This window comes from Pagrus major, chromosome 13, assembly GCF_040436345.1.
Source record: "Pagrus major chromosome 13, Pma_NU_1.0".
Classification (NCBI taxonomy): Eukaryota; Metazoa; Chordata; class Actinopteri; order Spariformes; family Sparidae; genus Pagrus; species Pagrus major.
Window position 1 is genome coordinate 22,950,873 of NC_133227.1, and position 13,391 is coordinate 22,964,263.

The following is a 13,391-nucleotide window of genomic DNA, read 5'->3' on the forward strand; positions in this document are numbered from 1 at the left end:
CACTTTGACCTGCAAACGTGCGAACGTGAATTGAACTGACCTGAGTTCAGTGAGGAGACGTTGCAGCGACCCAGACTGAACTCTTAAAACTGATCTGGAGTCAGAGTTTTCTTCTTCCCTTTTTTTTTGTCAACAGTTTCTCGTCAGCCGCCGAGCTGCAGCGAGTGGGTGCAACTGCTGCATCTGTTCCGCTCTGTGGTCAGACGAGGGGAGGAGGAGGATGCTGCCTTCATCCCCCCCTCTGCACAGTCACTTCCTCTGAGAGAGAGAGAGAGAGAGAGAGAGAGAGAGGATGGAGGGAAGGGAGGTTAAAAGATAGTTGGGGAGAGAGAAAGAAAGAAGGAAGCCATTTTGGTTCCTCGGCTGCATGTCTGTCTGCACTTTGCTGTCCTCTCTCTGGTTTCTTTGCTTCAAAAGACGCTGGGAGAGACAGAAAGTGGTGGGTTGATTTGAGGAAGTAAAACTTTCTGAAGACAGTTGGCTTTTTTTTTTTAATTCTCTGGAAGTCTTTCTGAGAAGTTTTGGGGGTTTTTTTTTACGTCTTCGCAGGAAGGAGTGGTGAGGACCGGGGGGGGCCGTCACACAATCGAACGGTGGACGTCCAACTTGAAGACGAGCAGCGGGGACGGACAACGAGACTGGGAGAATAAAAAATATCTAAAAGACGGTGACGACAAACTCGTCTCCAGGTGATGTTGGCCTCCTCTCGTTAGAGCAGAAGTCTTCGGGGTTTGACATCAGCCGGACGGACGACGTGTCTTTGAGAGAAGTGAGGAGGACGCAGGATGAGCTCTGACCGAGTGCCGTCCAGGTCTGAGGTGATGGGGTGGAGCCCACCGCAGCTGGCAGACTACCTGAAGAGGGTGAGACCTCCATCCATACTCTGTCCTCCGTCCTTCCTGTCTTCCTGTCTTTGTTTGTCCTACTGTCATTGAACCGAGACTTGAAACTTGCTGCAGTTAAAGAACAGTCGAGGCTTCGTCACACATTTTGTGGAGAGGTCGGTTCACTTCAGTGTAACGGCGGTTATTTGTGGAGTCTTTGCATCAAGTTCAACACGAGTTAACGTATGTTTCAGGACAACGTTTTAACCCAACACGGACGTTCAGCAGGCTGAAGCCTCCTCAGGGGGCCCTCAAGAGTAAAAGAGGAGGCATTAGAGTCACTTAGAAATCATTAGAAAGAAGACCATTCAGAACTTGCCTGAGAATCTTCACGTTTCTAAGTTTTCTTCAGTATCAAAGTAATCCAGTGATAGTTGTCTGAACGTCCACGAGTTCACTGCAAACAGGAACTGCTAAAAGCTAATTCGGCAGACTTTATATTAAAAAAAGTGTCTGTAAAGAGAATGTAGCCGACGTTACAACAGCACATGTGCTGATCTTTTATGGGGTCTTGCTTGTTAGCATCTTCCAGATTAACAACGCCTCATAACTGCAGAAGTTGCCTGAGAATCATCTTGTTTTTACGTTTTTTTCCAGCGTTAAAGTCGAATGTAGACGTCTGTACATCCGCAGCATCAGAATCTGTGAGCAAAGGGATGAAACATTTTGGTAACGGAAGCGTTTTGGTTTCTGAGGTCGGAACATTGTTGGCCGGTCACATTTGAGTGGGCTTTGGTTGCGTGCAGGTAAACAGACCATGCAGAGAGCGAAAGAGGCTGAATGCTTTGGTTGAAATGTGCAATGTGCCAGTCTGAAGTGTAGATTATGACCTGCGGATGGACGAGGACATCTCGGCCGGGGTTTGGCTTGTACTCATTGCCTGAGTCACCAACACAGCAGCTGGAATTGGAGTTTAATCATGAAATAGCATGCGGAAATTAAAAAAACCTACCACTGTCGGTCTGTTTCTCTGCTGCTTCGGTGCTATGGATGCAAAAACGTGAGCGGCCATGGCTGCTATTTTTACTGGGCCTGTCTAGTTTGCGCTATGAGCGGTTAGCATCAGTGCTAACGTTTGGCAGACGCCTGGAACGCTCAGAAGAAAATTAGCTTTAAGGGAGGGAGGGCTCTTGCCAGTACAAGATAAATAAGGCCATTGACCCTGCTGAGGTTGATGGTTCAACTCCTGCTGCCTCCACTCTCACTAACACTGTGTTTCTGTGCAGATGAGTCTGTCCGGCTGTGATAAAGTCGTTTTGAAGAACTCCATCAGCGGCTCCAGATTTGTGGTGAGTTCATCGCAACAGGTTTGACGGAGGAAGGAAAGGTGAGGAGGAGATGTGATCACCTAAACTCAACGCACAGTTTGACATTTTCTCTGTTTATTTTGCAGAATCTGAGCGATAACGACCTACAAAAATTCCCCAAACTTCACGCCCCGTGAGTACCGACAAACTGCTGATTCATATCAAACAGAAAGTGTCGATGACGGCTGCTGTTTGATTAGAGGTTTTAATAGACCAATGAAGAGCTGAAGACGATCCGTATGTTGTATCTTAACTTAAAAAACAAACATGTAACTCTAAACTTCTTCAATCATCTCCTAGCTGTCTCCCTTCGCTTGTCACTGGCTAGCTAGCTTGCTATAATAGACAAGAAAAGACAGGTGTTCAATTTTAGTGTTGATGAGTCAGAGACATTGATCGTGTCGGTGGAGGGAAGAATATAAAGGCTAACATCTGGGTTAGCTTCTCTTACAGGCTAACATTTGTGCTAGCTTCTTTGACAGGCTAACACCTGTATTAGCTTCTCCAATGGGCTAACATCTAAGTTAATATTAGATAATACAGGCTTACATCAGTGTTAGCTTCTCTAACAGGCTTACATATGTGTAATTTTCTATAAAAGACCTACATTTGCATTGGCTTCCTTAATAGGCTAACATTTGTGCTAGCTGCTCCAACAGGCTAACATCTGTGTTAGCCTCTCCATCTAGCTAATATGTGGGTAACAACAAAGAAAAGGAGACGAGACGGAGGATATGTGGAGGACAGAGGCAGACAGATACAAAATGGTTCACGGCATTAGCAGATGACATCTTGACTCATTAATAAAAGTTTGAATAACCTCGATGTGTCTGTCTGCGTCTCCTCAGGTTGATCTCCAAGATCAGCACTGAAATCAGCAAGAAGGAGGAAAGACGAGGCCTGTTCGGTAAAAAGTCAGTCGTGTTTTTACTGATTTAAAACAAGCTTCACAGATAATGCACTTTTATAGTATTATTTTATATACTATTACTGATGATATCATTAAGTAAAGAGGAGTCGACCGTTTGAAAACCACGAGCTGTGAAGGTCACGATGGAAAATAATAATACATTTCTTTCTGTCTGTTTGTTTTTCTTTCCACTGCAGAACAACTCCCAGATATCACGAACCAGGTAAGAACTCTTTATTAATTTAATACATTAAAAATTAATCATATTTCTGTATTAATACAGACAAATATTTTTCTAATGTTTGGATGAAAAAATGTCATAGTATCACATTAAGATTGCGTGTATTATACATTTCTGTTTACTGTATGCACTTTACAGTACTCTACAGTTTCTATTTTATTTTATAAACTTCCTCTGAGGATCAAAAAAGTTTTATCTTGGTTGCATAAAATGTAAAAAAATATATAGATATTAGCATTTTCACATATGAGCTGCTAACGTGCTGATTTATTCTGTGCAGAGACGCCTACGGATGTTCAGGGCTGGGGTGAAGACGAGTTTGTACGTTCATCTGTTTTCTCTTGTTTATTATCTCTTCCTCTTTTCTGTCTGTTTTAACCAGAAAAACTCGAGTTTAAAAGAATTTAAATAATTATTCCTTCATTGGTATTTAAAGAACACAAAAACACTGATAACAAATGAGTACCACTTCATACTTGAGACAAGAAAAGGCACATATTTTCTGGCTGCATATTTTCTCAGTTTCTCCTTCACTCCATCAGGATGATGAGGACTTTGATGATGACTATGAGAGTCCATACAGCGGTGATGAGGAGGGTAGTGGGGGAGACTATGAGTCCCCAAATGATGACCCGGACGGGGCCAACGATTACGAACCTCCTCCCTCTGAACCTCCAGAGGACATGGTGCGCAACCTGTGCCCCACTCTGCCCATCGGAGACAGCGAATATATAGGTAACCACCAGGGGGGGTTGGATACAGTTGTTAGTTGTTTGCTCATGGGTAGTTGTTAGCATAGTTGTTAGCTTATGGATAGTTTATTAGCTTATAGATAGCTGGTAGCTCATAGATAGTTTATTAGCTCATGGATAGTTGTTAACTCATGGGTAGTTGTTAGCATAGTTAGTTCATAGATAGTTGTTAGCATAGTTGTTAGTTTATGGATAGCTGGTAGCTCATGGATACTTATTAGCTCTTAAAGATAGTTGTTCACTCATGGATAGCTGTCAACTTATGGACAGTTAGCTTATGGGTAGTTGATAGCTAATAGACATTTGTTAGCATAGTTATTAACTTATTCAAAGTGTTTAGCTCATGGATAGCTGTTCGCATACTGGTTAGCTGACACTAGCTAAACTACTACTGCTGTAAGTAAACTGGTAAAGCTCCGTACAGATGGCACGGTGCCCTCTTGCTGGCTAATGGGAGGAATAAGTGATTCATAACCACTGTTGTCACGGTAACCAGCCGTCATGGGGATTTTTCTAAATTTCCTCACAGAAACTCAAGTCGCATAATGAGATAAAGAGCGAGGCGCCTCCATGACACTGCAGTTAGCTCACAATAACTGTGTGTGTGTGTGTGTGTAGATAACAGGGATAACCACGTGTCATCCAGACGCCAGCCACCCGCCCTCTGCCCCCGTCCTCCAGTCGCCACCCTGTCTGCACCGTCTGCAAGGATGGTGAGTTTTTTAACCATCAGCTGTTCACACTGTGAGTCGCTAGTCGCGCTAACTAAAACCTCTGACTGCCACTCGTAGCCCGGAGAGTCCAGAAGAGATCACTCCCCACACATGGGCGGCGGACGACCTGTAGGAAAACGTGAGTAACGCTCAGAAATCCAGTCCAAGTGGAGCTTAATGTGTAATATGTCACCAAGTTTAGTTTTGAGGTTTCGTAGGGAAGAAATGAAGCTTATAGATTCCAGATATTTGACCGATTCATCAAAATATTTATCATCTGCGTCTTTGTTGTTGTGTTCAGTTCCTCCCGAGCCGCCGCAGATCTTTCGTGCCAGCAAACCGGGCCGAGATTCAGGATCCAACCCGTCACCGGTCAGAGGTAATCCTGAACCTGAGAGGCCGTCTGGTTTTATTCTGTTAAATCATGTTAATAATGTCAATAAACTACTGATGTTTTAACATCATAACATCGAGTTTTCTTCTTCACAGGACCTCATCGCAACACAGTGGACAGGGTGAGGGGTTTTTACTTTTAAATAAACTTTAGCAACATAGAAAGTTAAAAACATAAAGGGACCGAGACTATAACCCTGAGGAACTCCACTGTCGTACCACCATGGACACCGAACACTTCATTCTGACTTGTGTTTTTCGTTCTTTTAACGTCTTTATTGTTATTGTTAATTTAAATTTGTGTGTCTCTTACAGCCGAGCACGCAGCCGTGGAGGTGAGTACGCAAAACACTCTCATCAGAATCAAGTTAGAGCTGAAGTGTTATATATTTTAAGGTGGACTTTTAATTTGTTTTTGTTTGTGTGTTCAGGCCTCAGCCGGACGTCCCCGAACCTCCGACCTGGTCCAAACCTCCGGTTCTTCCTCCGTCCGCCACCTCCATCAACAGGAGCAACTCAGCAGCCAGACTTCCTCCCAGGTCGCTAAACGTGTCATCGCCACAATGTTTGAATTCATATTCATCAGTTTATTCAAGTTATTTGATTATAATCCACTTTGTATGTGTGGTTTGGTTTTACAGGTTTGATGTGAGGAGAGAGGTAAGACGCTGTTCGGACAGAATTTTGTTAAAATGTTGAATAATTGTGAATAAACTCTGACCCGGTTTCTTCTTTTCTCTTTTTATCAGCAATCACCTGATGAAGGTGAGGATTCCATTTTATTTAATCTCACTTTATCTGCCCTCACAACATTTTGTTATTGACGTGAATCTATAAATCCTTCTTCCCTCCTCCAGCTCCGAAACACAACACCTTCCCCCTTCAGAATAAAAACCTGCCGCCCCGCCCTGGACTTCCTGGACCCCCCCCAAGACTCGGAGACAGGTGTGAAAAACAATAATATCATTCTGTCAGAACTGGAGTGTTGAAAACTTTGTTCAGCACCACGACTGTTCAGAACCTCCACAAGGTAGATTAAGTCAAAAACTTCCTGCATTTAAATGAATAATCTTTGTTTGTTTGTTTGTTTGTTTGTTTGTTTCCGAGCAGTCTGCCTCCAAACGTTCCCTCTGCAGGATCTCTGCCTCACAGACTACAGTCAGGTAAGACGACGACAACACAAACATTAAAGGGACAGTTGATGTTAATCCCAACCTTTACAGGTGTGTGAATCTCGACCTTCAACCGAGGTTTGTTTCCAGGATGTAGTTAAGTTGTTGTTGTTTTGATGTCAGATGACCCGAGTGTGTCGGGACTGTGGTGGTTCTGTGAGACCACTAGAGGGCGCTGATCCGCAGCGCTGCTTCGTCCAGCAGCACTGTTAATAAAACCTGTACTGACAGTGTGTGTGTGTTGCAGGACCAGACAGACAGTCGTTTCGTCCTCCTCCATCTACAACCTCACGCACACAGGTAACAACACACAAACACACACACACACACACACACACCTACGTACACATTATTATTAGTAGTAGTAGTAGTAGTTCAGTCTGAACAGCAGGTGGGGCTGTTGTCTTTCTGTTCGCTGTTGATCAGTCAGATACAAGTATAATACTGTGTGTGTGTGTGTGTGTGTGTGTGTGTGTGTGTGTGTGTGTGTGTGTTTGTGTGTGTGTGCAGGAGATGGACCCTTCCTGGTATGTGGGTAAGGTGACCAGAGGTCAGGCTGAAGGATGTCTGAAACGAGTCAACAAGGTAACAAAACAGAGCAGCAAAAATAAACGTTCAGTACATTTTTATGACTTTTCATGCAGAAATCTGAATGTATTTTATTCTGAAATCTGTCTGAACAAGATGATGTTTGACATTTTAACAGACGCTTAACAGGTTTAGAAATTACTCACATCCTTAAATTAACATAATTATCATCTTTATTATCGTGTTTCTGTGACGTCTCTTACGTCTGTCTCTGTTTCCGTGTTGAGGACGGGGCGTACCTGGTGAGGGACAGCACCCGTCAGCAGGCCAATCAGCCGTTCACCCTGATGGTCTTCTACCAGGACAAAGTCTACAACATCCAGATCAAACAGCAGCACCAGCACTTCCTGCTGGGAACTGGACTCAAAGTCCAGGAGGTAAATATGACACTACTGAGCAGAGAAGAAGTAAAGGGCTGCATCCCTTTGCTGAGGAGTGATTGTGCATATCACCAGAGTAACTGCTAACTGCTGCTGACTGTAGCTTCCATTAGCCATTTAGCTCAGCTAGCAGTGCAGCTAGCAGTCAGGACTGTGAGCTCAGAGCACAGTGTTAACAAGGGGACTTTGGACCGGGGATAGCTGGGTAGCAATGCTAACTTCTGTTGATATCGCTGAAGAACAAAACAGAGACGTCATCACATCAGAACTGTTATTTCTTCTCACTCAGTTTGTAATTTTAGTCAAGTTTTGAATGTTTTAACCCAAAATTCTTACATATTGTTCCCTTAAATGCAACAAGTCACTGTAGCATACCGTTAGCTAACAACTAACACATTGATTGTGTGGAAGCCGGTCCAGGATGCTAGGAGAAGCTAACGTTAGATTTTTTGGGATTTGGGGAAATTTGCACTTTAACGACCTTCAGAGGAAACACAGCTATAACTGTGTGTGTGTGTGTGTTTGTGTGTGTGTGTGTGTGTGTGTGTGTGTGCGTGTGCGCAGACTTTCCCGTCAGTCATGGGCATCATCTGCCATTACTCCCAGTCTCCTCTCCTCCTCATCGACGCCAAAAACCGCGGCTCGGCTCAGCAGAACCAGTGTCTACTCTCTGACCCGGCCGGATACTGCATGACGGGACAGAGCTGGTCCTGACCAGATAAACCGACTCAGACCGGTTGAGTCAAACTAAACCCAACAGGCAGAATCGAACGGTTGTAAACATTTTATTGAAACCCGGAGTTTATTTTCTGGCCTTTTTGCACATGTTGCTTCATTTGCTTACTTTAGTTTGTGTTCACAGACGACAGCTTCCAGGTTTGTGTCGGCTCTGCTGAGGTTTAAGTTAATAAACTCAAGTTAATAAACCATTTAAACTGAGTGGAGAAGGTTTTAATCTTGATTTCTGTATGACGCTACTTCCAGTACACGATATTGGATGAATAAATGTTTTAGTCAAAGTCTCCTCGTCCTGTGTTCAGCTGAGCTGCATAAAGCCAGGTTTCATGATTGTATCACCAGCCTCCAGTGTTCATACTTTGCTTCTCTATATTCAGTCTGGACATTTTTAATCAACTGTAAATGTTGATTCACTGTAAATGTTGTCTCCTCATTAAAACATCATCAGAGCATCAGCAGTTTCGTGTTTTTCTCAAACAGAACTCAGATGTTTAACTTTTGGGGGAAATCTACGGAAGCCCTAAAGGGCCATGCATTTCCTCCGTTTTCCCGTGATAACGAGTTAATTTCATTTGTTTTCTCGAGATCTCGAGTTATTATCTCGAAATAACAACTGCCGTTTTCCCGAGATAACGGGATAATTTTCTCGATATCTCGAGATAATGACTGTGATATGATAGGCCTGAGATTATGGAGACGCCCGGGACCTCGTAGCTGGTCAGCTATGTAGTTAACGACGACATCAGGCTCACTTAGATTGCGCCGCCGATATAGCTGAAGCCTTGCTAACCGTCTTTTTAGATTACGCACACTAATGTGTATATTATCTGTAATAGCAAGGCATAATGCTATTTCAGCCTGTGTCAGGCCTTGATTGAAAAGATATGTGACGTGGTGATCGATATGCTCCTGCTCCTCTGACAATGCTACACTGAATGATGTTTCCTGCAATGATTTAATATACTACACTATCGTTTTGTTTTCTCAAGATCTCGAATTAATTATATCGTTATCTCGGGAAAACAAAGTTTCGTTATCTCGAGATAACGAGAAAATTATCTCGTTATCTTGGGAAAACGGCAGTTGTTATTTCGAGATAATCACTCGAGATCTCGGGAAAACAAATGAAATTAACTCGTTATCACGGGAAAACAAAGGAAATAAAATGTATGAATGCATGGCCCTTTAGGGCTTCCGTAGATATCTGCACTCACATATCTTTTATTTCTTTTTAATCACAGTCCCAATTAAAGGAGCAATTTGTAAGATATGACCACGGTCGACGTTATCTACTGACGTTAGCATGCTAACCAGCTAGCCCCCGAGTACAATATGGAAATATTCCCGCTCCATCACAGTTTTCACCCGCTGCTGCTGTCCAACTCTGTCGCTTCTCACCTGTCCTGTCCAGAGCTGCTATAAATCACCTCCACGCTGTGTTTACTCTGCTGTCAAGCTGAACTCCGGTGGTCTCGTAGCCTCCCGGCAGCTAACAGGCCCACTTGCCTAGAGTCGGCCTACGCTACTGTACTTTAACGTCGTTTCTGAGGTGCTACACAATGTAAAAATAACTGAGACACTGATTTAGAGGTTGTTGATGTGGAAAATTAAAGCCTTCAATCCTTCTGAACCAAGAAGACTCTGTGTGACAGTTGAAGGTGCTGTTACAGTGTAAGTACAGCGGCACTTCCCCCATAATCCCAGTCATCTGTCAGTTATATTTCAGACTGTGTGTGTTGTTTTGTCTGCGTCGTGTACGAAGGCACCGCAGGGCGAAGATTACCGCTGCCATCGCCAACTGTCATCACACACACACAGACACACACACACAGGTGTGAATTACCTGAGGTTGAGTCTGTCGTCGTTGGCAGAAAGTGAGCTGATAAGAAATCTGTCTGCTTCAGTCAGACGTGCTGATGTTGAACCTCAGAGTTTCAGATTAAAGGTGAGACTTCGGTTAAAGTGTGTTCGTCTCATTGAGGCTCCAGGCTGCAGTCAGATATTAGTTATACTCTCATTAATTACATCAGAAGATAATTATGTGTTTATGTAAAGACACGAGTTTACTGTTGTAGTTGTTGAGCTGGAGCTCACTTTGGCTGCAACTGATGTTAATCTGCAGATTATTTCTGACCAGGAGCCGAAGGAGAAGCAACACATCTTCACATCATCTGAGTTGATTTAATTTGATTTATAACAAAACATGTTTTATAAATTCTTCATATACTTTGTGCTAAATTTGTAAAGTGACAACAGTCGTCAACTGAATGTCGGGACGTATAACTGCTCCCCATGACGAACCCCTCAGATCTTAAAGTCGACCTTTTCTGACCTTTTACTCTTTATTCGGATCCTCGTCAGCTTTTTCAACGCGGTCTCTGGTCGTCTCGAGGCAAAAGAAGTCAATTATAAAAGTTAGAAAATGATTGAATTAATTATTGATATCAAATTAAAACAAACACTAAATTAAAAGAAAAAGAAAAGAAAATTACATCAAAAAAGGTCGAAAATGAGTCACATTTTAATATAAATGTTTCCATCATAAACTGTGTTCGTGGACATGAAGGTAACTAAGTACATTTACTCAAATACAGTTTGGAAGTACTTTAACTTCACTTGAGTATTTACATTTGTTGCTACTTTATACTTTCACTTCACCACATTTCAGAGTCAAATATTGTACTTTTGACTCCACTACATTTATTTGATAAATTCAGTTACTTTCACATTTCTTCAAATTAACTTATTTTATCTGCTTTCAGATTAAAAAACAAACCAACACTGATACTGATAATCAGAAAGAAACTGAATATCGGATCTGATAATTAATCAACCATTAGTCTAAAGTAAATACATACATGTAAACATACGTATAATTTACTTTTACTTGTACATTTGATAGTTAATTATGTATATTGCCAGAAAATTCCTTTTGATACTTAAGTAGCATTTAATAAACATGTGACAAAAGCTTCTGTGATACTAGTTTATCGGTGGTGTTTTAATTCAACCCTCGGGACAAACGTAACATGTTTACAACAGCTCAGAACAACTGAACCATTACTGTGTGGCTACTTTTTAAAGCTGCATGTTTATAGAAGATAATTCAGACTCTCTCAGAACAAAGACGTCCTTTAAATCACTTCTTCTATCAACATGCAGCTTCGAACCAAAGCATTAACATCTGACATCGCTGTTTGAGGTGTTAATGTGAGTGAGATAGACGTGCTGACTGTGTGTGTGTGTGTGTGTGTGTGGTTGTTTGAAGGACAATAGTTTTGGGCGACACCTCAAACAGCAGCTGATGGTCTGTTGGTCTGTTTGTTGTCTGCAGAGTCTCTAAGACAGATTAAGTTTCACTTTCTGCTCTGAGGGAATCAACTCCCTCTGAGTCGGCACCTTAAATCAACAGCCGATCTGAGATCAGAGAGGAAAATCACTGGTTTAATATGATTTTTAAGTTTATTAGTGACCCCCTACAGTAAAACTTTATGTGCTTTCCACAATTTGGTCACAGTTATTGTGTTTCTGTAAGAGAAAAGATAAAAATCAGTTCCTTCTGGCTGTTTCTGGAGGTTATAGTTGGATTGTGATGTTCATTAAAAAGAGAAAACAGCAGCTCAGTTTTTGTGAAGAGAAGAATAACACACCAGTTATAATAATGTTTTAAAACCGTGTTTTTTTAAGTGGAGTTTGGTATGGCATGAAACCGAAGCTGGTTTTGGACATTTAAAGCTCCCGAACTGTTTTCTGTCATGTCCTGATGGAAAGAGAAGACAATTTAAAACAACCCTCGAACTCTTGTTGATGACAGACTGTAAAATCAAACTTAACTTTGTTCTAACACAAGTCTTTAATGAGCGCAGGACAAACTTCATTCTTCATTAAAAGTATGCCGAATTAGCTCTGAGCACTTCCTGTTTGCAGTGTACTCGTGGTCGTTCAGACATCTATCACTAGATTGCTTTGATACTCAAGAAAACTTAAAAACGTGAATATTCTAAGGCAAGTTCTGAATTACAAAAGGCCGTCTTTTTTTCTCTGTTTTTTTGTCTATGTTGGACAAGCCTGATGTTTGGTTTTTGACGTCATGTGACTCAGGGAGTGATGACATCATGATGATTCTCAGGCCGGCTCTGAATTGTCTTTTTGATCGATCTTCGTGATGTTATTTATAAGTCGTCTGCAAAAATAAATAAATATACATGTTTCATAATGTGCGTTTGATGAACGCGACCGGGAGTTTAGACGGTTTGTTTTACGTTTTCAACAGACGAGTCGAAGTCTGACGTCTGACGTCTGAAACTGAAACGTTGAAAAGGCTCCCAATCACTCATTTATCAAGCTGTGTGTGTGTGTGTGTGTGTGTGTGTGTGTGTGTGCGTGCGTGTGTGTGTGTGTGCGTGTTTGTGTGTGGTGACATACCTCAGCATTAAATCCTCAGGCTCTAATCTGCTTGAGGGGAAGAATTCAGCCTGGTCTTATTCAAATCAACCCACACACACACACACACACACACACACACACACATTCGCATACACACATACACACATTCGCATACACATGCATGCGAATGTGTGTGTGTGTGTGTGAGACAGCCCACAGTAGCCAATCAGCTTGTCCATGGGTGGAGCATCAGAGTATAAGTTTCTCAGGTGAGCAGCAGGTGAACAGATCACGACAGGTGCAGGAGCTGCGTGAAGCCTCTGGAAACACACACACACACTTATTTATACAAACACACACACGCTTGTTGGAAGTGAGCAGAAGAAGGACGTCGGCGTGAAGACGAGACAGGACAGTGAAGGCAGAACCACAGGAGGGAACAGAAGACCAGCATGACTTCCTTCGTCCTGGAGCAGGGTCTGTCCCAGCAGGAGCTCCCGTCTCTGGGCCTCCATTCGACCGACTTCAGCCTGTACAGCCCTCCAGCTCCTCCCGAGCACAGCCTGTCGGCGTCACAGTGGCTCCCACCGACCAACCACAGCGACCCCTACCTCTGCACCCGAGACCCGGGCCCGGTCTCTGGGGCCCTCCCGACAGGACTCCCTCCGGTGTTCGGTGGCTTCTTCCCTCATCTCTACAACAACCCCTGGTTCTCCATGTCCAACCCAGATGAGATGCTGCGCCTGGTCCGCCCGCCGTACTCCTACTCCGCCCTCATCGCCATGGCGATACAAACGGCACCGGAGCAGCGGCTGACGCTCAGCCAGATCTACCAGTACGTCACCAACAACTTCCCCTTCTACAGCTCCAACAAGGCCGGCTGGCAGAACTCCATCCGACACAACCTGTCGCTCAACGACTGCTTCA

The 13,391-nt window shown here is 43.1% G+C and overlaps 1 protein-coding gene across 2 annotated transcripts; it reads left to right on the forward strand.

The window, feature by feature from the left end:
* Positions 1-313: 313 nt before the first annotated feature.
* Positions 314-8,533, forward strand: lcp2a (lymphocyte cytosolic protein 2a). Of its 2 annotated transcripts, XM_073480101.1 has the most exons (21): positions 695-863; positions 2,111-2,173; positions 2,278-2,324; positions 3,040-3,105; positions 3,299-3,324; positions 3,623-3,663; positions 3,885-4,077; positions 4,713-4,807; positions 4,886-4,946; positions 5,109-5,186; positions 5,297-5,322; positions 5,516-5,535; positions 5,632-5,739; positions 5,842-5,860; positions 5,950-5,965; positions 6,058-6,145; positions 6,311-6,363; positions 6,620-6,672; positions 6,883-6,957; positions 7,188-7,337; positions 7,905-8,141. In XM_073480101.1, exons 1-21 carry the CDS (start codon positions 786-788, stop codon positions 8,052-8,054), a joined length of 1,506 nt encoding a protein of 501 aa, XP_073336202.1. In that variant the 5' UTR covers positions 695-785; the 3' UTR covers positions 8,055-8,141. The 2 variants fall into 2 exon arrangements, with proteins under 2 accessions (XP_073336203.1, XP_073336202.1); XM_073480102.1 differs by lacking the exons at positions 5,842-5,860; positions 5,950-5,965 and having other exon boundaries at positions 314-863; positions 5,632-5,765; positions 7,905-8,533.
* The last annotated feature ends 4,858 nt before the right edge of the window (positions 8,534-13,391 follow it).